Raw genomic sequence first — 23126 nt, 5'->3', positions numbered from 1 at the left:
TTTCTACTGCAGTCACCACCTGATTGGTGGAGCCTGCAATAGCAACCAGCTGTTGACAGTGTGGGCAGACAGCGCCCCCCCTTCCTTCCCAGTAGCGCCTGGGGCATATGCCCCACCTTTCCACCTAGCTACGCCCAAAAAAACCTCGCTAATCAAACACTGACACACTGAATCAATATTAAGTCCCCAAATAACTGCTTTAAAGGGACTCTGTCATCAGGTTCATTTTGCCTAAACTGCGGGCAGCATGAACCTGGGACATGGATGCTTTATGCGTCTGTGGGTGTTTTACTTGTAATGGAGCTCCCAGTCATGGGGGTAGGCCACATGATCTTTTCTCGCCCGCAGCATGAAAACTGACAGCTTCTCCCTATACACAAGCATAGAAAGGAGCTGCCAATCTTCACGCAGTGAGCGGGGAGAGGCTGGCATGGCCACCCCCAGGAGTTCCAAGTTACACTTCAAAATCTATTTATTATGAAATGCTGCATTGGGGGCAAAAGGCATCCCTGTTCCGGCAGCATGAAGTACCTACATTCCCCAACTTTTCACAAAAGATCCATTGGTTTTATATTGTGTGTGCAACTTTCAATAGACAGCTTCAGATAAAATAGATTGGATCATGTAAGCAACCATTAATGTAACATTTCTTGAAATGGTGTGTGATCCCAATGACTTAAAGCGCCTTTACCCATAGTGCTGATGATTGATTCCTTAGTTTCTGTGGGATAGTAATGATGATTGCCGAGTCTAAATGCACAAAACATTTAGTCATGGCCTCTAGTCAAAATCTCCCACAGTAATTATCCTCACTGTAATGGGAAGGGATGCCAGCTTTAACATTGAGCTGTGTTAAGATAATCTAATATAATAATTGTACCTTCATTGGTGTATATTCACTTTTCACAACCAGCACTTTCAATCAAATGGTTGGAACTTACCAGGAGTTACAGACGTACCTGCGGGAATATGTCTACCAGCTTGCACTCAACGATCATGACAGGAGGAATGCAAGGTATGATATTCTAAAAGACTTTTACAAATGCTCGTTACAGTATCTCGACTTTAATATGTGTCTAGATTTTCATTCTTTGCATTGTACTTTTACATCTGTTGAGGCAGAAAGTTACCATAATATTCTTATATGGTATGTAGATATCGATCTCCCATGAAATCATTACTTAGAAAGAAATGATCATAGATAGAAGTGTGAAAAGTAGATGAGGTTCGTACGAAGGATTTAAAGATTTTGATCCTAATTCTTTTGTATTACTGTAGTCTATAGCTGCATTCCTCTCCAAAGGTATACATACCGTAGTCGAAGGCAATGCAACTGCTACAGAGTCCTATTAGGGAGGAGCCCACCACTAGCCTGCTCCCCTGTGCTCCTTTTTCTGAAAGAACTGCACTGTTAGCCAATAAGAGGTCGGGAATTGACCCCAGGGGTCATAGTAGGGCGTGTAGGGAATATTAACATGTACTTCATTGGAGGGCCAATTTTGGTATATGCTATGGGGCCCCTCCTCTTCTGTGCATGCTAATACTGCACTCTCTATTGATAAAATACAGGCACCATAAATGACACCAGAAGCTGACAGCACCAAGAACAACAGATATAAAGTACTATAGTTGATTTTCCCTATACTTGCTGTCCTTTAACCCCTCAATGACTAGCCTATTTTTTGCCTGCAGGACCAAACAATTTTCATCTTTGAACTGCAAGATCCATAAGTCATTGACATAGCCGTATGAGGGCTTGTTTTTTTATATATACAAATCTGAGGTACATATCATGTGTTGTATAACATTTCCGGATTTTAAATTCTTTGGGGGAGGTGATGGAACCCCCCCAAGATATCATCCCATTACTTGTGGGCTTTGTTTTTATGGTCTTCTCCATTAGGTAAAAATAACATGATAACTTTCTTATCTGCATCAGCACAATTACTGCGATAACAAGTTCATATAGATTTTTTTATTTTTTACTACTTTTGCACAACAAAAACATGTGTTTTTTTTTTTTTTTTTTTTTAAAAAGCAATGGAATTTGCATCGCTGCATTCTAAGTAGAGTTGAGCGAACATACTCTGCCGAGCCTGCTGCTCGTTTGAGCATACTCGATGGTGCTCTTTACTCGAACGAGCATCACGCCGTGTTCAACCCCGCCCCGAACCAAGAAAAAAAAAAAAGCTCGGGACCCGGCGTCCCACATACAAAAATGCTCGAGTCTCCCATTGTAGTCAATGGGGTTCGTTATTCGAGCAGAGCTCTCGAATTTTCTGAAAAGCTCGACTTGAATAACGCGGGCCCGAGCATTTGGGTGCTCGCTAATCTCTAATTCTAAGACCTATAGTATTTTTTTTCTTGTCTAGCAAAGCATCCACGTGAGATCATGTCTTTTATGGAAAGAGATGTAGTTTTTATTGGTACCTGTTTGAGGTAGATGTGACTTTTAGATTTGCTTTCTATTGTGTTTTTGGGAGGTGAACAAAAGATAAAAAGAAATTATGGCATTACTTTTAAAATTGTTTTTTATGGCAGTCACCATGCAAGATAAATAACAAAGTATTTTTATTTTCTGAGTCATTACAAATGTGGCAATGCCTATTACATGTTGCTATTTGGAATTTTTTTTAAAGTATTGTATCCTTTAAAAAACTGTTTTTGTCGGCAAAATGTTTTTTTTTCTTAAATTGAGTTTTTTCTCCTTTACTTAAACTTTTTATTTTATATGATCCATTCTGATCAAACTATAACCCTGTAAGTTAACTGCTGAGTCACAGCTCATGTCTAACCAAGTCTCAGTTATTCCCACTATGTCATAGTTTTCCTCAAACATTATTACTTCTAGTTCATCAACTTTATTGGTCAGACAAATTAATCATCATAGAGTTTAGAAGGTTTTGGTTAATTTTTGTTTCAAGTATATCTGTATTAGCTATTCCGTCAGTTCTAACCCCTGGCACCGCTCCGCCACCATTTGATTACTTGGTGCAAACAGTGATCTGGGACTATCTTCCCCTCTATACTTGTGGTTTCCCTCACCCACAGTCCCTAGTTTAAGCATTCTTCCAACCATCTAGTCATCTTCTTTCCCATGGTTTTCATCCCTATAGTAGAACTTATAGCTAACAGTAAAGTCAGCTTTGTTCTCCAGGAACCAGAACACCTCTTTTCTACACCAACTCTTTAGTCATTTGTTTACCTCCCAAATCTCCTGCTACCTTTCTGGTGTGGCACTTGGTACAGGAAGTATTTCAGAAAATACTATTCTGGAGTTCCTTGCCCTAAGTTTACTTCCTGGATCTCTGAAATCGTTTTTAAGCATTTTCCACCTACCTCTAACTTTGTCATTGGTGCTAATGTGCACCATGACCACTGGATCCTCACCAGCTCCATAATGTGTTGAACTCGAGTGCCAGGAAGACAACACATTGTAGTCATTAATAATGGAAACAGCAGGAAAGAAGGAAAGACGAGTGATCTCACAAGTGTTCACAGATATGAAAAACATACAATTATTCTAACATATTGCAAATCTTGAACATTACCAACTTGCTTCCATCATCCATTGTCCCATGTAAAAGGACCCTTCTTCATCTGTACATCAAACAAACCCCCCTAAACACATTGTGAATAAAGTCTTATGTGTCTACTCTTCCTAATTTAATCTTTCTGTAGATAAGTGGGTAATGAACTTTCAGCTAAATCCCATTTTCTGCCATGTAGATGATTATTTTCCACAATACACATTTGAAATTGAGGTAAAGGGATAAAAGCTGGCTTTTCAATTGCTGCCAACACATTTTCATTTCCATTGCTGGCCGTAATGTTCAGAGCGATTTAATGTGTCCTTATGAACAACATTAAAAATTCATTGCTCAACACCCTGCGTCCAGTTACATGGCAACAACCTCCATCTCTTTCTATCTTTAATGCATTAATAAGTGCTCTTTTCAGAGGAAGCAAATTGAACTAAATTGCCAGATGAGTGAATTGTTTATTAGCCGACACTGGGCTTTTGTTGCATCTCATCAGCGTGATTACTAAAGAGCAGCTCATTCAAGAAAAAAATTGTATAATCTTAACAATAATACAACTAAATGCTGTTTTAAAAGAAATTCTTTCCAGACTACTACATAAAGTTAAACAGAGGATTTACTGCAGGATGACATCAAGCAATGAGATGAGCACTGCTATCCGTACAGCTTGAAATGCGGGCTCAGGAAATAAGTTTAAAAAGTGGCCCACCCTCACCTGATAGCTCTTGCTTGCCACTTTGTAGTTTTTCCATGTGACCTGCACAATAATGCTATTAAAAATATGCAATATGGGGCCCATTCATTTAAGGCAGTGTTTCCCAACTCCAGTCCTCAGGGACCCCCAACCGGTCATGTTTTCAGGATTTCCTCAGTGTTGCACTGGTGATGTAATTATTGTCAGTGCCTCAGACATTGCCACAGGTGGTGTTACTAAAGGATATTCTGAAAACATGACGTGTTGGGGGTCCCAGTGTTTCCTAACTGGAGTTGGGAAACACTGATTTAAGGTAAAACTCAGTAAGCCTCAAACAGTCTTCCGTTTTCCCATTCCAAAGGTACCTATCAAATACAGTATGTAGTATGGATCCCCCAGATCTATGGGGTAATTACTTGTGGCAATGAGGATAACATAACCTTTAATCCATTCCCAATATCTAATATATATATATACACACCCACCGTGTTTCCCTGAAAATAAGACACTGTATTATATTAATTTTTGCCTCAAAAGAGGCACAGTGTCTTTTTTTTGGGTGGGGGTGTCTCTTCCTTACCCAGCCGCCGGCGTCTGTGTCCTTTGCGCTGGTCCACGCGCTGCTGCAGTCCTCAGTGCTGGATTCTCTTCTCCTGGTAACGCGACTTTGAATACCTCGCCTCCGGTAAGAGAGCACTGTGAATGGATTGAGCGCCAGCCAATCAAAGATGGTGCTTGATCATTCATAGCCATTCAGTGAATGACATTACTGAATGGCTGTGATTGGTTCATTGAGTGCCGGATCTGATTGGCTGGCGCTCGATCCAATCACAGCGCTCTCTTACCGGAGGCGGGGTATTCAAAGCCCTGTCACCAGAAGAGAATCCTGTCAGCGCTGAGGACTGCAGCCTGCCACAGTGCCACAGAGCAGTGTGAGGGACACAGACGCCGGCGGCTAGGTGAGTATTGCTTTTTTTTAACATAGTGCAGCTAGGACTTATTATCGGGGGGGAGGCTATATTTCAAGTCCCGAAAATAGGGGTAGGGCTTATTTCTGGGGAAACCTCAGTATATATATATATATATATATATATATATATATATATATATAATGATTAGAGATGAGCGAACGTACTCGGTAAGGCCGATTTCGCAATCGAGCACCGCGATTTTCGAGTACTTCACTACTCGGGTGAAAAGTACTCGGGGCGCTGTGGGTGAGCGGGGGGGTTGCAGAGGGGAGTGGGGGGGAGAGGGAGAGAGAGAGAGCTCCCACCTGTTCCGCGCTGCTACCCCCCGCTCCACCGCGCCACGCCCCGCCCCACAGCACCCCCGAGTACTTTTCACCCGAGTAGTGAAGTACTCGAAAATCGCGGTGCTCGATTGCGAAATCGGCCTTACCGAGTACGTTCGCTCATCTCTAATTATGATGCATGTGTGCAGGGAATGCATAGAACAAGCTCAGGAGCATTCTGCAGCTGTCACTAAACTGCAATAGCCAGGTTAGAGATAACTCAGATTCCATCTCTTTAACCACTTAGATGGCACGGTCAGTAGTGACTGTGGCATCTCCCACCCCCATCAGTGCCCCCAAAACATGACTGTAGGATGTCAATAAGTTAACATGAAGACCTTAGGATTTCCTTTTGTAGTAATTATCAAACTAGTGATTGCCAAAAGTACCCCTGAAATAGAATAATGTTGACATGCACAATTCTCTGTGAAATAGAACAACCGTGTTTCCCCGGAAATAAGACAGTGTCTTATATTAATTTTTGTTCAAAAAGGTTTAACTTTTTTACATGTTTAGCTGCCTGGACACTATTTAAATTGACTTTTTTAATTAACTGTTAGCAGGGCTTAATTTTGGAATAGGGCTTATATTTCAAGCATCCTCAAAAAGCCTGAAAAATCATTTTGCATCCTCAAAAGTTCTGGAAAATCATGCTATGTCTTATTTTCAGGGGATGTCTTATTTTCAGAGAAACAGGATACTGCAGTGTATTATATAAGGAGGGTCACAGGTTGACCCTGTGATGCCTGGCCTGTGACCCCGTGTGCCTGTCTTCTCTCTTCCCCGCTGTGGATGGTCCGCATGGCTCGCAATCGGACATGCGCAGCACAGATGTTTTTTTAAGCCTTTCCCGCGTCATTTCCTAGCGATGACACGGAATTTGTGACTTTTCCGCAATGTCAATTGTAAAAGGGATGCGAGTCAGACAGCTTCTATTGACTTCTGGAATCCGCGCAAAAACAGACCATGCTGCGATTTTTTTTTTTTTTTTGCTGCAAGCGGAAAATCAAAATCACTGTCTGCTCGTGTGAGCAGACATCTGGATGCTCTATTGCTTTCAATTAGTGCTGAATGGATAGTCCACGCGGGAGACTATTGCAGATTCCGCAATTCAAACCTCGCTGTGTGCAGGCGGCTGAAGTCTTCTACCTAAATGTAATTTTAAAAAGTGAAATAAAATGTCCAAAAATATTATATAAAAATCTCAAAAACTCTTTTCCCATTACGGAAAACCTAAACAATAAAAAAACGCATCATTAGTATTGCTACATTTGTAAAGGTTTGAATTGTTAAAAGATGATGAATGACGTAAAGAGAATGTACCAGGACTGCTCTTCCTTGTTTGCCATGCCTCTCCAAAAGAGTGATCAAAAACTTGTATTACACCAAAATGATACCAATAAAAATACAGCGTGCCCCGCAGGAGACATGCCTGCACACATTTCCATTGATAGAAAAATTAAAAAAAGTTATGGGTCTCAGAATATGCCAACTCAAAACTAATTTTTTTAGTTTAAAAAAGTGTTTTATTTTGTAAAAGCAGTAAAATATAACAAAAACTATATAAATTTGGCATTATAGTCATTTTACAGACTCGCAAAATAAAGGTAGCATGTCATTTATTTCCTGTTCAGTAGATGCTGTAAATTTAAACCTAAAATCAAATCCCTCAAAATTAACCATTTGCTGTTTTTTCCATTTCATCCCCCCCCCCCCCCCAATAGTTTTCAGTACAGTAAATTGTTTACTTTACTAAATCCAATTTGTCAAGCGTAGAAAGCTCTTTTGTGCAGTTATGTTGATGGAAAAATAGAAATAAAGCCATAGCTTCTGAATTGCAGGAATGAAATGACAAAAGAGTAGAGAATAGAGGCAAAGCACCAAAGGGCTCTAACATGTTTTTCGTGTATTGGGCTCAGGAACTACAGTATCATATTATACAGGGCTGCCATCCATATAGTTTCGCCACATAGCCATAGTTCCACATTATACAACTGGCTTCAATATGTGATGTGTTCTATTAGCCCCTTAAGGACCAGGCATTGTAAATATACTATACTTGGTCCTGGGCTTTAATCCCAGCCGATAGCAAAAATACGGCGCAAGATTAAAGCCTCTGCTGCTGCAATCAAGCAGGAACAGGTCAGGTTGTCAGCTGTTAGTCACAGCCGAGGACCCGGAGGAGAAGGGAGAAGTGGCTTTTAACTAAGAAGGGAAAGTGGAAGTATAACTATTCTACTATGCGACCCAGCAATCACGCGACTGCTCGGTTCCCCCCTGTTACAACAGAGCTGCAGGTTCCTAGCAGACCCAAATCGGCTCTGTAGTGGCTGATGTCACTATAGGGGGATGTTTTTCCCTGTTACTGGGGATCCTGTGGATGAAGCTCCTATGGATGCCCAAGCTACAGTGAAAAATTGTGTGAGTTAAAAAAAAAAAAAAGGCCATGTGAATGATTCCTAGAGGTCTTATATGACGTCATGGGGGTCGTAGATCAAGAAAATCATTGCAAGAATAAGTAGAAAATAATTACATTATAGCTAGAGATGAGCGAGCACCAAAATGCTCGGGTGCTCGTTACTCGGGACGAACTTTTCGCGATGCTCGAGGGTTCGTTTCGAGTAACGAACCCCATTGAAGTCAATGGGCGACCCGAGCATTTTTGTATTTCGCCGATGCTCGCTAAGGTTTCCTTGTGTGAAAATCTGGGCAATTCAAGAAAGTGATGGGAACGACACAGCAACGGATAGGGCAGGCGAGGGGCTACATGTTGGGCTGCATCTCAAGTTCACAGGTCCCACTATTAAGCCACAATAGCGGCAAGAGTGGGCCCCCCCCCAAAAAAAAAAAACTTTTACTTCTGAAAAGCCCTCATTAGCATGGCATACCTTTGCTAAGCACCACACTACCTCCAACAAAGCACAATCACTGGCTGCATGACACTCCGCTGCCACTTCTCCTGGGTTACATGCTGCCCAACCCCCCCCCCTCCCCCCCACAGCGCACAGCAAAGTGTCCCTGCGCAGCCTTCAGCTGTCCTCATGCCACACCACCCTCATGTCTATTTAGAAGTGCGTCTGCCATGACGAGGAACCGCAGGCACACACTGCAGAGGGTTGGCACGGCTAGGCAGCGACCCTCTTTAAAAGGGGCAGGGTGATAGCCCACAATGCTGTATAGAAGCAATGAGAAATAGAATCCTGTGCCACCGCCATCAGGAGCTGCACATGTGGGCATAGCAATGGGGAACCTATGTGCCACACACTATTCATTCTGTCAAGGTGTCTCTGCATGCCCCAGTCAGACCAGGCTTTTTAATTCATAGACACAGGCAGGTACAACTCCCTATTGTGAAGTCCCTGTCGACCGACAGCATGGGTGGCTCCCTGGAACCCACCGGCGGTACACAAAAATATCCCATTGCATTGCCCAACACAGCTGAGGTAGTAATGTCGTGCTTAATGCAGGTGGGCTTCGGCCCACACTGCATGCCCCAGTCTGACTGGGGTTCTTTGCAAGTGGAATCAGATGCATTTATAATTCCCTGTGGACCCACAGCATGGGTGGGTGCCAGGAAGCCACCGGCGGTACACAGAAATATCACATTGCATTGCCCAACACAGCGGATGTAACGTCAGCTGTAATGCAGGTGGGCTAAAAATTCATTTGATTACACTGTAGGCGAGGGCCCACAAAAATTGCTGTATCAACAGTACTAATGTACATCAAAAAAATTGGCCATGGCCAACCAAGAGGGCAGGTGAAACCCATTAATCGCTTTGGTTAATGTGGCTTAAGTGGTAACTAGGCCTGGAGGAAGCCCAGTTTAACTAAAAATTGGTTCAAGTTAAAGTTTCAACGCTGTTAAGAGCATTGAAACATATAAAAATTGTTTAGAAAAATTATGAGTGAGCCTTGTGGCCCTAAGAAAAATTGCCCGTTCAGCGTGATTACGTGAGGTTTCAGGAGGAGGAGCAGGAGGAGGAGGAGGAATATTAGACACAAATTGATGAAGCAGAAATGTCCCCGTTTTGGATGGTGAGAGAGAACGTAGCTTTCATCCACGGGTGCAGCCTACGTATTGCTTACGTATCGCTGCTGTCCGCTGGTGGAGAAGAGAAGTCTGGGGAAATCCAGGCTTTGTTCATCTTGATGAGTGTTAGCCTGTCGGCACTGTCGGTTGACAGGCGGGTACGCTTATCTGTGATGATTCCCCCAGCCGCACTAAACACCCTTTCCGACAAGACGCTAGCCGCAGGACAAGCAAGCACCTCCAGGGCATACAGCGCTAGTTCAGGCCACGTGTCCAGCTTCGACACCCAGTAGTTGTAGGGGGCAGAGGCGTCACCGAGGATGGTCGTGCGATCGGCTACGTACTCCCTCACCATCCTTTTACAGTGCTCCCGCCGCCTCAGCCTTGACTGGGGAGCGGTGACACAGTCTTGCTGGGGAGCCATAAAGCTGGCCAGGCCCTTAAAGACTGTTGCACTGCCTGGGCTGTACATGCTGCTCGATCTCCGCACCTCCCCTGCTACCTGGCCCTCGGAACTGCGCCTTCTGCCACTACCGCTGTCGGATGGGAATTTTACCATCAGCTTGTCCGCCAGGGTCCTGTGGAATAGCAACACTCTCGAACCCCTTTTCTCTTCGAGAATGAGAGTGGGAAGGTTCTCCTTATAGCGTGGGTCGAGCAGTGTGTACACCCAGTAATCCGTAGTGGCCAGAATGCGTTGAATGCGAGGGTCACGAGAAAGGCATCCTAACATGAAGTCAGCCATGTGTGCCAGGGTACCTGTACGCAACACATGGCTGTCCGCACTAGGAAGATCACTTTCAGGATCCTCCTCCTCCTCCTCCTCCTCAGGCCATACACGCTGAAATGATGACAGGCAAGCAGCATGGGTACTGTCAGCAGTGGGCCAAGCTGTCTCTTCCCCCTCCTCCTCATCCTCCTCATGCTCCTCCTCCTCCTCCTCCTGAACGCGCTGAGATATAGACAGGAGGGTGCTCTGACTATCCAGCGACATACTGTCTTCCCCCGGCTCGGTTTCCGAGCGCAAAGCGGCTGCCTTTATGGTTTGCAGGGAAGTTCTCAAGATGCATAGCAGAGGAATGGTGACGCTAATGATTGCAGCATCGCCGCTCACCACCTGGGTAGACTCCTCAAAGTTTCAAAGGACCTGGCAGATGTCTGCCAACCAGGCCCACTCTTCTGAAAAGAATTGAGGAGGCTGACTCCCACTGCGCCGCCCATGTTGGAGTTGGTATTCCACTATAGCTCTACGCTGCTCATAGAGCCTAGCCAACATGTGGAGCGTAGAGTTCCACCGTGTGGGCACGTCGCACAGCAGTCGGTGCACTGGCAGATTAAACCGATGTTGCAGGGTGCGCAGGGTGGCAGCGTCTGTGTGGGACTTGCAGAAATGTGCGCAGAGCCGGCGCACCTTTACGAGCAGGTCTGACAAGCGTGGGTAGCTTTTCAGAAAGCGCTGAACCACCAAATTAAAGACGTGGGCCAGGCATGGCACGTGCGTGAGGCTGCCGAGCTGCAGAGCCGCCACCAGGTTACGGCCGTTGTCACACACGACCATGCCCGGTTGGAGGCTCAGCGGCGCAAGCCAACGGTCGGTCTGCTCTATCAGACCCTGCAGCAGTTCGTGGGCCGTGTGCCTCCTATCTCCTAAGCTGAGTAGTTTTAGCACGGCCTGCTGACGCTTGCCCACCGCTGTGCTGCCACGCCGCGCGACACCGACTGCTGGCGACGTCCTGCTGCTGCTGACACATCTAGATTGCGAGACAGAGGTTGAGGAGGAGGAGGAGGAGGGTGCTTTAGTGGAAGAAGCATACACCGCCGAACATACCACCACCGAGCTGGGGCCCGCAATTCTGGGGGTGGGTAGGACGTGAGCGGTCCCAGGCTCTGACTCTGTCCCAGCCTCCACTAAATTCACCCAATGTGCCGTCAGGGAGATGTAGTGGCCCTGCCCGCCTGTGCTTGTCCACGTGTCCGTAGTTAAGTGGACCTTGCCACTAACCGCATTGGTGAGGGCGCGTACAATGTTGCGGGAGACGTGGTCGTGCAGGGCTGGGACGGCACATCGGGAAAAGTAGTGGCGACTGGGAACTGAGTAGCGCGGGGCCGCCGCCGCCATCATAGCTTTGAAGGACTCCGTTTCCACAACCCTATACGGCAGCATCTCAAGGTTGATAAATTTGGCTATGTGGACGGTTAACGATTGAGCGTGCGGGTGCGTGGCGGCGTACTTGCGCTTGCGCTCCAACCGTTGCGCTAGCGACGGCTGAACTGTGCGGTGCGAGACATTGGTGGATGGGGACGAGGACAGCGGAGGTGAGGGTGTGGGTGCAGGCCATGAGACGGTCGTGCCTGTGTCCTGAGAGGGGGGTTGTATCTCAGTGGCAGGTTGGGGCACAGGGGGAGAGGCAGCGGTGCAAACCGGAGGCGGTGAACGGCCTTCGTCCCAGCTTGTGGGGTGCTTGGCCATCATATGTCTGCGCATGCTGGTGGTGGTCAGGCTGTTGGTGGTGGCTCCCCGGCTGATCTTGGCGCGACAAAGGTTGCACACCACTGTTCGTCGGTCATCAGGCGTCTCGGTGAAAAACTGCCAGACCTTAGAGCACCTCGGCCTCTGCAGGGTGGCATGGCGCGAGGGGGCGCTTTGTGAAACACTTGGTGGATTATTCGGTCTGGCCTTGCCTCTACCCCTGGCCACCGCACTGCCTCTTGCAACCTGCCCTGCTGCTGCCCGTGCCTCCCCCTCTGAAGACCTGTCCTGTGTAGGCGTTGCACACCAGGTGGGGTCAGTCACCTCATCGTCCTGCTGCTCTTCCTCCGAATCCTCTGTGCGCTGCTCCCTCGGACTTACTGCCCTTACTACTACCTCACTGCAAGACAACTGTGTCTCATCGTCATCGTCCTCCTCACCCACTGAAAGGTCTTGAGACAGTTGCCAGAAGTCCCCAGCCTCATCCCCCGGACCCCGGGAACTTTCCAATGGTTGGGCATCAGTGACGATAAACTCCTCTGGTGGTAGAGGAACCACTGCTGCCCAATCTGAGCAGGGGCCCGAGAAAAGTTCCTGGGAGTGTTCCCACTCCTGAGCATGTGTCATTGTAGTGGAGTGAGGAGGCTGGGAGGAAGGAGGAGCAGCAGACAGAGGATTCGGATTTGCAGCACTGAACGGCGCAGAACTCTGGGTGGATGATAGCTTGCTCGAAGCACTTTCTGCCATCCAGGACAGGACCTGCTCACACTGCTCATTTTCTAATAAAGGTCTCCCGCGTGGACCCATTAATTGGGCGATGAATGTGGGGACGCCAGAAACGTGCCTCTCTCCTAATCGCGCAGCAGTCGGCTGCGACACACCTGGATCAGGAGCTCGGCCTGTGCCCACACCCTCACTTGGCCCTCCGCGTCCTCGGCCGTGTCCATGTCCTCTAGGCCTACCCCTACCCCTCAGCATGCTGTATTACCAGTGATTTGATTTCCCAGGCAGGAAATAAATTGGCGCAAGCCTGCAGGCCAAATATAATTTTTTCGCTTTTTTGCAAAGGGAAGGCCCCACTGCGTATATTCAATGAACAATACGTTTAATAACTGTGGTGTGGCCCTGAAAAAGTGTCACACAACTTTAGTGTAGCAGAGTTATTAACTCTGGCAGAGCAGGTATTTGCCAGTCAGGAAAGACAATGGCGCAAGCCTGCAGTAAACCGTAGCTGGTTGCGTCTGATTTTTGTACGTTCTCCACGCAGCACACACGTACACGGAGACCTTAGGACTGACACAGGCAGGCCAAATATAATTTTTTCGCTTTTTTGCAAAGGGAAGGCCCCACTGCGTATATTCAATGAACAATAACTGTGTTGTGGCCCTGCCTACACAATTCTGTCCCTGTAGTATCAATGGAGGGTGCAATGCTCTGCACAGATGATTTTTAGAAGAAAAAAAAAAATGCAACACTGTTAACAGCAGCCAGCACAGTACTGCACACGGTTAAATTTGGCCCTAGAAAGGACCGTTGAGGTTCTTGAAGGCTACACTCACTCCTAACACTCTCCCTGCCTAAGCACCACTTCTGTCCCTAATACCGGGTGCAATGCTCTGCACTGCCGATTTTGAGAAGAAAAAAAAAATTTTTTCCACTGATAACAGCAGCCTGCACACACGTAGATGTGGCCCTAAGAAGGACCGTTGGGGTTCTTGAAGCCTACACTCACTACAAACACTCTCCCTACAGCAACTCCAATAGAACAGCACTTTCCCTCACTAACTCACACGGCATCTGAGCCGAGCCGCAGGAGGGGCCGACTTTTATACTCGGGTGACATCTGATCACCCCAGCCACTCACAGCAGGGGGGTGGTATAGGGCTTGAACGTCACAGGGGGAAATTGTAATGCCTTCCCTGTCTTCCAATTGGCCAGAAAAGCGCGCTAACGTCTCAGAGAGGAAACTGAAAGTAACCGGAACACCGCGTGGTACTCGTTACGAGTAACGAGCATCCCGAACACCGTAATATTCGCACGAATATCAAGCTAGGACGAGTACGTTCGCTCATCTCTAATTATAGCATTAAAAAAATACATTAAAAAAGCTGACGCCAACGAAAACCGCTGCCATATGCACTCTGTATTCCAAAACCATACATATTTTATATCAAAACCTCTGAAACAAAATGAGGATCCAATTCCTGTGCTTTATTATAGCGTAAATATACTACTTAAAAAAATAACAGCTATAAATGTTAAAAAAAATCTTTTTTAGCTTTTTACCCCCAATAAAACTAAAAAATGGGAAAAAGAGACAATGGAAAGGATATTAAAAAATAGCCCTAAATGTCACAGAAAAAAAATGCAGCAAAAATAATTTAGGTAGCTATAGGAAAAAAATAGGCCAGCAAAACCACCACATGAGTAAAATTCCTAAAAAGTGTCTGGTCCTTAAAGTACAAAACAGCTTGGTCCTAAAGGGGTTAATACTCCTGAATCTCATGCTGCCTGCACATCTGCGTTGGATCTGCATTTAGAGGACACAAAATACGGGAAGAATAAGTCCTACATGCAGCGGTTTTTCTTCCGGTAAAATGCCGGACAGCTGAGCGGAAACCAAACGGACCTCATTATAGTCCGGGCCTGTTCGGTCCCCGTTCAGCCAGGGAATTCCCTTCTCCTGCTCCCATAACAGAACAGGAAAACGGAACCCCCGACTCAGATGTGAAGGTAGCCTTATAAAGGCATGTAAAACCGTGGCGCGTTACATCAACGATGAAATATTCTTGTACGGAAAAATAGTTTCATGACTCAAGTTGAGAGCTCAACCCTTTGATCCCGAAATTACATCTCAAGAACTAATCTATGCTGTCACATCCACAGATACTATTAATTGGTTTTTAGTATGAGAGTGTAACAGTTTCTAATCACTGTCCATTCACACCTAAAAGGACATTTCTAACAACAGTGTTGGCCACTGTAGCTTATGTCATATTAATACGGACAGCGTGTCATGTGTTTCTTATTTCGATTTTCTTTAATTCTTCATTTACTAAATATTAATTCATACATAAAAGGAAAACTTCCCCATAGCTTTATAAACATAAAGAACATAATCCATACATTTCCCAGTACTCCGAAAATCTTGGTTGGGTGCGAGAGGGGTTTAATATGATCATCACAGATGTCTCCTGAGGATTCTACTGCCAGCAACAGCTGCTCTGTGCTCCGATATCTGTTAATAACACAATATATACTGTGACATGTAGTGTTCCTGTAAGGACCCCCTAGGAGCTGTAATATGAAGGCATTTATATTCCTGTCATGTGTTGTACTTCATTTCCCATTTAGCACATTTCGTGTGAGAAATTACATTCTAGATGTTTTACATCAGGGAATGATGTTTAGTATCTCTTCAGTACAGAAGAGCTCCCCAAGACCAAGACATATTATCTAGGGGCCCACAAATCATAAGGATCTTTAAGGTGGGCTTAATAATGTGCATTTAAGTAAGTCAGTTCTAACAATTCAATAAAGATTATATATATATATATATATATATATATACTCAGGGGTGGACAAAAATATGGAAACACCATACGAAATGCATGGGATTTTAATCATTAGCATTGAGCTGCCCTTTTGAGCCCTGTCTGGCTGAGAGCTTTCCTGACAAATTTGTGTTTACTTCACCTCTTGCCCTGCTCTGAGTGGCTTGGGGAGCCAGCTGGTAACAGCAGCTGAGTGGCTCAAACCCCTAATCAATGAAACCTTGTTGCTTGGGCAGATGTGCACCTCTTCCTGGCAGCATCTGTGTCATATTGCCTCCACTTAAAATTGGTCTCTACATGTCATATTGAAATAGGATTTCTAATCCCCTTTTCTTTACCCCTATATTAGTCCAAGATTTCAGTTTCCTTGGATCCAAGATTGACCACAATGGTGAATCTGGACCTGAAATCAAACAAGGAATTAGTCTTGGCCGTAGCAAAATGCAAGGAATGGCGAAGATATAGAAGAGAAAAGACATCAGCAATAATTTCCCCAATAACTAGATATGCATGCAAAAGCTGGACACTCAAGAAAGTAGACAGAAGGATGGAGGCCTTTGAGCTGTGGTGCTGGCAGCATATGCTGTGCATATCATGGACAGAGTTGGTAACAAATAAGGCGATCCTAAGTTTTACTAGAAAGCAAAAGTATCAGTAGAAAGCAAAACCACCAAGTAAAGGCTTTCACACTTTGGACATGTCATATGAGCCAATTCTCTAGAAACAATATTAACCCCTTGAGTGGCACGCCCGGAAAATCTCCGGGGCTTGCTGCACTGACCATGCAGTTGAACCCCGGAAGTTTTCCGTGGACAGCTCTAGTGCTGAAATGTGCAGAGCACGGAGCTGTCACTGGAATTTTCCGGGTTTTACTTGCATGAGGAGTAAAGGGGACTCCCTGCGGGGAGCAAAGAATCCCCTCCCACAGCTGTTACAGCTGTGACAGCTGTGGGAGGGGACCGCAAAGCCCTCCTATTGATTTAATTGGAGCCGCCACTGCCGGCAGCCCCATTTAAGGCAAAAAGGTGTCGGCACCCCCGCAGTGATTTTTGGGGAAGGGCTTGAAATAGAAGCCCTTCCATGAAAAATCATTTCTATCTGGTGTTGAAAAAAATGCATAATTACCTCTCTGCCGCTGCCGGGGCTCAGGCGCGTCTAGCCGCTCAGGTCCTAGCACTGTAATTATGTTCTTTCAGCAGAAAATCCCCATCTTCTGAAAGGGCTACGTCTGATTGGCTGAGCGCTCAGCCAATCACAGGCAGCCCTTGGTCCATTCATAGAATTCTGCCTGTGATTTTTTTTACACCAGATAGAAATGATTTTCAGGGAAGGGCTTATATTTCAAGCCCTTCCCTGAAAATCATTGTGAGGGTGCTTGCATCATATTCCCTTTAATGGGGCTGCCGGCAGCGGTGGCTCCATTAAAATCAATAGGAGGGCTTCGCGGTCCCCTCCCACAGCTGTCACCGCTGTGACAGCTGTGGGAGGGGATTCTTTACTCCCCACAGGGAGTCCCCTTTTTTGATTACCTTTATTGCATTTTTTGGGAGGCAAAATGCTAAAAATTAGCATATTGCCTCAGTTTCTTAGCGTTTTTTTTTTACGCTTTTTGCCATGCAGGAAAAAAAGTGTGTTCAATTTATTGTACGTGTCTTTACGAACACGACAATAGCAAATATGTGGGATTTTTTTATGCTAATATGAGAAAAAACATACAAAAGGGTTTTTTTTTTACATTTTTATTTTTGAACATTATCTTAATTTTTTTTTTACACCATCTGTGTCCCTCTGGGGGACTTGCACTGTAGTACTGATGATCGCTGTGATAAGGCATTGAGGACTTTTTTTCTACAATGCCTTATCGCTTAATACAGCGATCACAGGCACTGGCAATACAGGACGCCGGTATCTGGCGTCCTGTTGCAATGGTGACTAGCTGGGCTCTCTGCGATAACATTGCAAGAGCCGTCTGAAGTCACAGAGGAAGCGCGCTCCCTCTATGAACCCTTTCTCTGCCGTGATCTAATTAGATCGCGGCAGGGAAGGGGTTAACAGCGGGAGGCCAGCTATCAGTGACAGCCGGCTCCCACTGCCATATAGCGCGAGATCTGTCATGATCTTGCGCTATCCCTATGACGTAAGGGTACGTCATTTTGTGGGAAGTACCCCGCTACCATGACGTACCCTTACATCATATGGAGGGAAGGGGTTAACTGCATGGTCAGTGCAGCAAGCCCAGGAGATTTTCCGGGAGTGCCACTCAAGTTTTGACTTATTTAAAAAAACCTGTCCTCTAAAGCACGGCATGGTAATAAAAACCTGCCACTCAAGGGGTTAATGCTGCCCAGTGGGTCCAGAAGAAGAGGACACAAAGAATACACTGGCCAGACACAATCAAGGTTGACACAAACATAACTGTGGAAAATCTGAAGGAAGCGGCCACAGACAAGGAAGCATATTATATGCTGATCCACAAGGTGACCGAAAGATCACCTTGTAGATCTATAATATACAATCTAATATGCTGGAAGATTGAGTTACCTTTGACAGCTTAGTTTCAATGCATTTGACATTGGACCACATTTTGCTTCAAGCTCACCTAATGACATAGAAAAAAAAACCTACTTTCTCACGCAGACAAGCTGCAGACACCTATATACATTGTTTCATCAATCCAATTACCTGCTACCTACCATTCCACTTGCCTCATATTTTGCATTGTCTACATAAAACTACACTAAAGCCCCATTTACATGGGACGAAGTTCGGGCAAATGATGCCCGACATTCGTCCCTGTGTGTACTCGCTTCCATGCTGATGCACAGGAGCGAGTATCGCTGGCTCTCTGACAGAGCGGCCAGCAGGGGTCCGAGATGGCTGGAGGAGATTTCACTCCTCGCTCTCCCCCACCCCTCTCCATTAACTAAACACAGTGTCCGTTCAGTACTGAATGGCTGTTTACACCTAACGATCATCGATCAGGATTTTATTCAGCCTAAACGATGAACGATTAGCTGAATGATGATTGTTCAGTGTAAACAGCAGTCGTTTGGTACCGAACGGGCACTGTGTTAAGTGCATGGAGAGTGGCAGGGGAGAGCAAGGAGTGAAATTTCCTCCAGCCATCCTGCTTCCAGCCAATGGTTCTTGCCCCTGTGCAATGGCACAGGAGCGAGTACATGCGGAGATGAGTGTCAGGCATCATTTGCAAAAACAGTCATCCCGTGTAAATGGGGCTTAAGTCTTTACGTTGTATCATTGAAGTTCTCTGTGGTACACATGCTGACAGGCAAACCATATCTTAATCCAATCTACTTCTAAGCATTGATAAATAATCTAAAATACTAAAAAAAATATCACGATACAACATCTAATACATTTAGTTCATCGCATTATATCACAAGAAAATAAATCCGAAATTGCTTCAAGTCTTACAAAATATCAAATCATTATGTCTTAATCAATGGTCGTGGCTTAAAGGGTGTCACGTCTACACAGGACACACTGGATACATAACCTGAAAACACTGTGCTACTACACACCAAACAGTACAAAATAATGACAACTGCATAAAGGAAACAAACTCTCCCTAATAAAGTAAACCAGGCAAGTAGGGTCGCCACCCAGCCGGTATTTTTTCTGTCAGGCTGGTGCCGGTATTTTTTTTTTATCAGCCCTATTACAGGCCGGTATTTTCAGAGCCTGCACTGCCCCCTAGCACCGCTTAACTCTCCTCGGGCAGGAGAAATACAGACCTGCAGGGCCGACAGCTTCCAGGGCCTCCGATGATGTCATGTCATGTGATATGCTGTGTGGGAGGAGCCAGGGATCACATGACCACAGGGGGCTAAGTAAATATAGGACTCTGCAGCTGTGTGTGTGTGTTGGAGCTGTGGGGTTCTGGATTGATTGATGGATTGAGTGAGTGAGTGTGTGAGTGGAGCTGTGTGTGTGGGGGTCAGGATGGATGTAGTAGAGCTGTGTGTGTGTGGAGGTCAGGATTGATGTAGTGGAGCTGTGTGTGTGATGTGTGTGGGGGTCAGAATTGATGTAGTGGAGCTGTGTCTGTGATGTATGTGGGGGTCAGGATTGATGTAGTGGAGCTGTGTGTGCGATTTGTGTGGGGGTCAGGATGTACGTAGCAGAGCTGTGTGTGATGTGTGTGTGGAGGTCAGGATGGATGTAGTGGAGCTGTGTGTGTGATGTGTGTGAGGGTCATGATGGATGTAGTGGAGCTGTGTGTATGATGTCTGAGGAATAGGATGGATGTAGTGAAGCTGTGTGCGTGATGTGTGAGGATCAGGATGGATGTAGCAGAGTTGTGTGTGCGATGTGTGGGGTTCAGGATGGATGTAGCGGAGCTGTGTGTTATGTCTGGGGATCAGGATGAATGTAGTGGAGCTGTGTGTGTGATATCTGGGGATCAGGATGGATGTAGCGGAGCTGTGTGTGTGTGATATCTGGGGATCAGGATGGATGTAGTGTAGCTGTGTGTGTGATGTCTGGGGATCAGGATGAATGTAGTGGAGCTGTGTGTGATGTCTTGGGATCAGGATGAATGTAGTGGAGTTGTGTGTATGATGTTTGGGGATCAGGATGGATGTAGTGGAGTTGTGTGTGTGATGTCTGGGGATCAGGATGGATGTAGTGGAGTTGTGTGTGTGTGTGATGTGTGGGGGTCAGGATGAATGTCCGGCTGGCGCTGCAGTGACAGAGTTGGGACTTGAGGGGGAGAGCGGAGGAGCAGTACATGCGGTACGAGGTATGTACCATGTACTTCATGTAATCTTGTATGTTTAGGTGGTATAGGTTATACCAGCTGTACATATAATTACATACAGGACATATCTACCTTACATCAGCATCACTATATACAGGGGAGGTATATCTCCTGTATATAGCGATATGGAGCATGCTGGGGTAACCTGGGTATCCCCTGTATATAATTATATATGTGTAGATTGTATGCGATGCGAGCATCTGCAGCGTGTTCTCGCGAGTAGATAACATTTAGTGTGAATCACACTAAATGTCATCTACTCGCGAGAACACGCTGGCCTGGATCCCGCACATGCAAACAAACGCTGGACGGGATCCAAGAGATAAAGGAGGGAAAAAAATGCCACAATAAGCCACACCCCTTTTTTGACCGCTGACAAGGACGAGCCTGACCTAGTACCTCGGCCACTAGTTAACCCTATGAGGGATAGGAGAATAACACAGAAAACAAGATGGAATAAATATAAACTCAGCTTTGCACAGTCACCGGTAAGCAGAGGAACCAGCTCCAAGCTTCTGGCTTCCTACACAGCCAGCGGATGACTAAAAATAAACTACACCCAAGCAAAGCCCCAGGCCAGGCTAAATAGCCCTGACAAAATACCCACAGGTGAGATCAAGCATGTCTCATGTTATACCACTCCCACCAGAGCAAGGAGACACAAAAACACACAAAAACTTGCACCAGACTATCTCGCAGGAAAGTGATCCCAGGACCACTTCAAAAAAGGTATTATCCTAGGATTTAAATTTCTTAACGAAACACGCAGTTAGACCCACCACTTCCGGTTGCATTCCAACATGAGGTCACGTGGCATAGCAGCCTCCATTGTCGGTGTTAGCTCATTAGATTAATTAAGTAAGGCTCACTTTCTATCACTGCATAAGCGATTATTTATATGAGCGTATATCGGCCGGCATTTTCACGGCTGGCCGATATACACTTCAATCTGAGCAGTTCCCTCCTACCCTCCCCCTCACCGGCTCTCTGACTCTCTCCTCCACTCCGCGATTCTTCACGGTAAGCCTATCTATCAGATAGACTCACCTTGGAGACCGCATGCGGAATAAAAATGGTTTTGTTCTGCCTGCAATTCTGCATCAAAATCCTTAATGAGACTTGCAGGTTTTGGGGCGGAATACACAGCTGTGGATTACGGTGCGGATTTTTGGTGTGGTATGCAGAAAAATTCTGCCCATGTAAGAGGTCCCGATGGCATCCACCACAACCTGCAGACAGAACCACTCCCCATCCAAATTAGATTAATAATGCATACTGCATTATGTCACTGTGTGTTATATTGTAATCGCAGACTGAGCTATGTGTTATGGTAAAAAAAAGAACCTTTTCAATCCCTATTTTCCGAATGTAGCTGCATGAGGGCCATTCAATGGCTGTAATTGGTGCATTCAGTGCTGGCTATGATTGGCTGAGAGGGCTGTCATTCAACCAATTCAGCCTATCAGAGCAATCTCTTGCTAGGAGGCGGGGAATTCAATCCCCGTCTCTAGCAATAGATGCTTTGTCGGCTTTACAAGTACCCAACAGCCAGCTTGAACCTCCAAAAATACCGGTGGGGACCCTGAACTCACCTGCAAGGTGAGTATTGATTTTTTTTCAGCATCCGCAGCCAAAACGCTGGCATAACACATTCCAATGCTACCGAAACCGGGCTGAACCAGCAGTGTGAGGGAGGCCTAAGGCTGGGTTTACACGGGGAGGAAATGCTGCAGAATATCCGTGCGGACCCTACGCACGAAAAGTCTGCATGCATTTTTAAAACTGAAACTAAGTAGCAAAGTGGACAAGATTTGTGAAACTGACATGGGTCGCGAAATTCGAATCGACGACACGTCAATTTGGGCACCGTTTCAGATGTGGACTCTCTTCTCTCTGCAGGAAGAGATTACCGCAGCGGAATACAGGCTGCAAAGCCGCTTCAAAAGCGGGTTTTGAAGCAGCCTTTCCACTGTGGAAATCTCATGGAATTTCCATGTAGTCCTGCTGTGGACATTCTGCAAGATTTCTATGAGATTTCTATCCCGTGTGAACCGAGACTTAAGCTTTAAACCTGTACATATATATTTTTAAAGCGGTGATTACTGACAGCCAGGCTCCTGCTTTAACTGCCTGTAGCAGAGAAACCTCAGATCCTGGCAGTTTAACACATCAGCACCCCACATTGCGATTGCAAGGTACCACTAGGTTCCCATGGTAGCCTAGGAGCCTGATAAAGGTCCCCAGGTCTGCCATGTAAATTCGCCCTGGCAAAGTTGAATAGGCTGATGTCATAGGCTTAGTAGAATGCAAGTAAGGCAGTGCACTAGGATCGAACAATCCTATTTCAAGTCCTATTTGGGGACTAAAAAATAGTGTAAAAAAGTTCAATACCGTTTCAGTTAAAGAAAAAAAATTCAGTTTTTTAATAAAACACTTATTTCCCATCCCCAACCCTTTTTTAAATAAATAAAATACCAAAAAATGTTAAAAAAAAAACACAAACACACATAACAGGTATTACCACTAATAATGACCCAAGCAATGAATACATTTTGCTATTTATTTCATGTGGTGAATGCAGCAAACATAATTTTAAAAAGAAACGTCAGAATTGCTTTTTCTTTTGTTCACCTCTAAAAAAAAACAAAATAAAAAGCAATCCAAAAGTAATATGCGCGTCAGAATGGTACCAAAAAAAATGCAATACTTCTCGTAAAAAAGAAGACATCTCAGAGCTCCATTACTGAAAAAAATACAAA

At 45.5% G+C, this 23126-nt stretch overlaps 1 protein-coding gene across 1 annotated transcript in view; it reads left to right on the top strand.

Moving 5' to 3' along the window:
* Positions 1 to 23126, top strand: part of LOC136625914 (cGMP-dependent protein kinase 2-like) — a 214899-nt gene that overhangs the window by 121015 nt on the left and 70758 nt on the right. Inside the window, exon 10 of the mRNA XM_066600510.1 lies at positions 914 to 1015. Coding sequence (XP_066456607.1) covers positions 914 to 1015 — 102 coding nt within the window. The remainder of the gene's footprint in view (positions 1 to 913; positions 1016 to 23126) is intronic.

This window comes from Eleutherodactylus coqui, chromosome 4, assembly GCF_035609145.1.
Source record: "Eleutherodactylus coqui strain aEleCoq1 chromosome 4, aEleCoq1.hap1, whole genome shotgun sequence".
NCBI classification, from domain to species: domain Eukaryota; kingdom Metazoa; phylum Chordata; class Amphibia; order Anura; family Eleutherodactylidae; genus Eleutherodactylus; species Eleutherodactylus coqui.
This window is presented reverse-complemented; position numbering and strand designations above follow the sequence as displayed.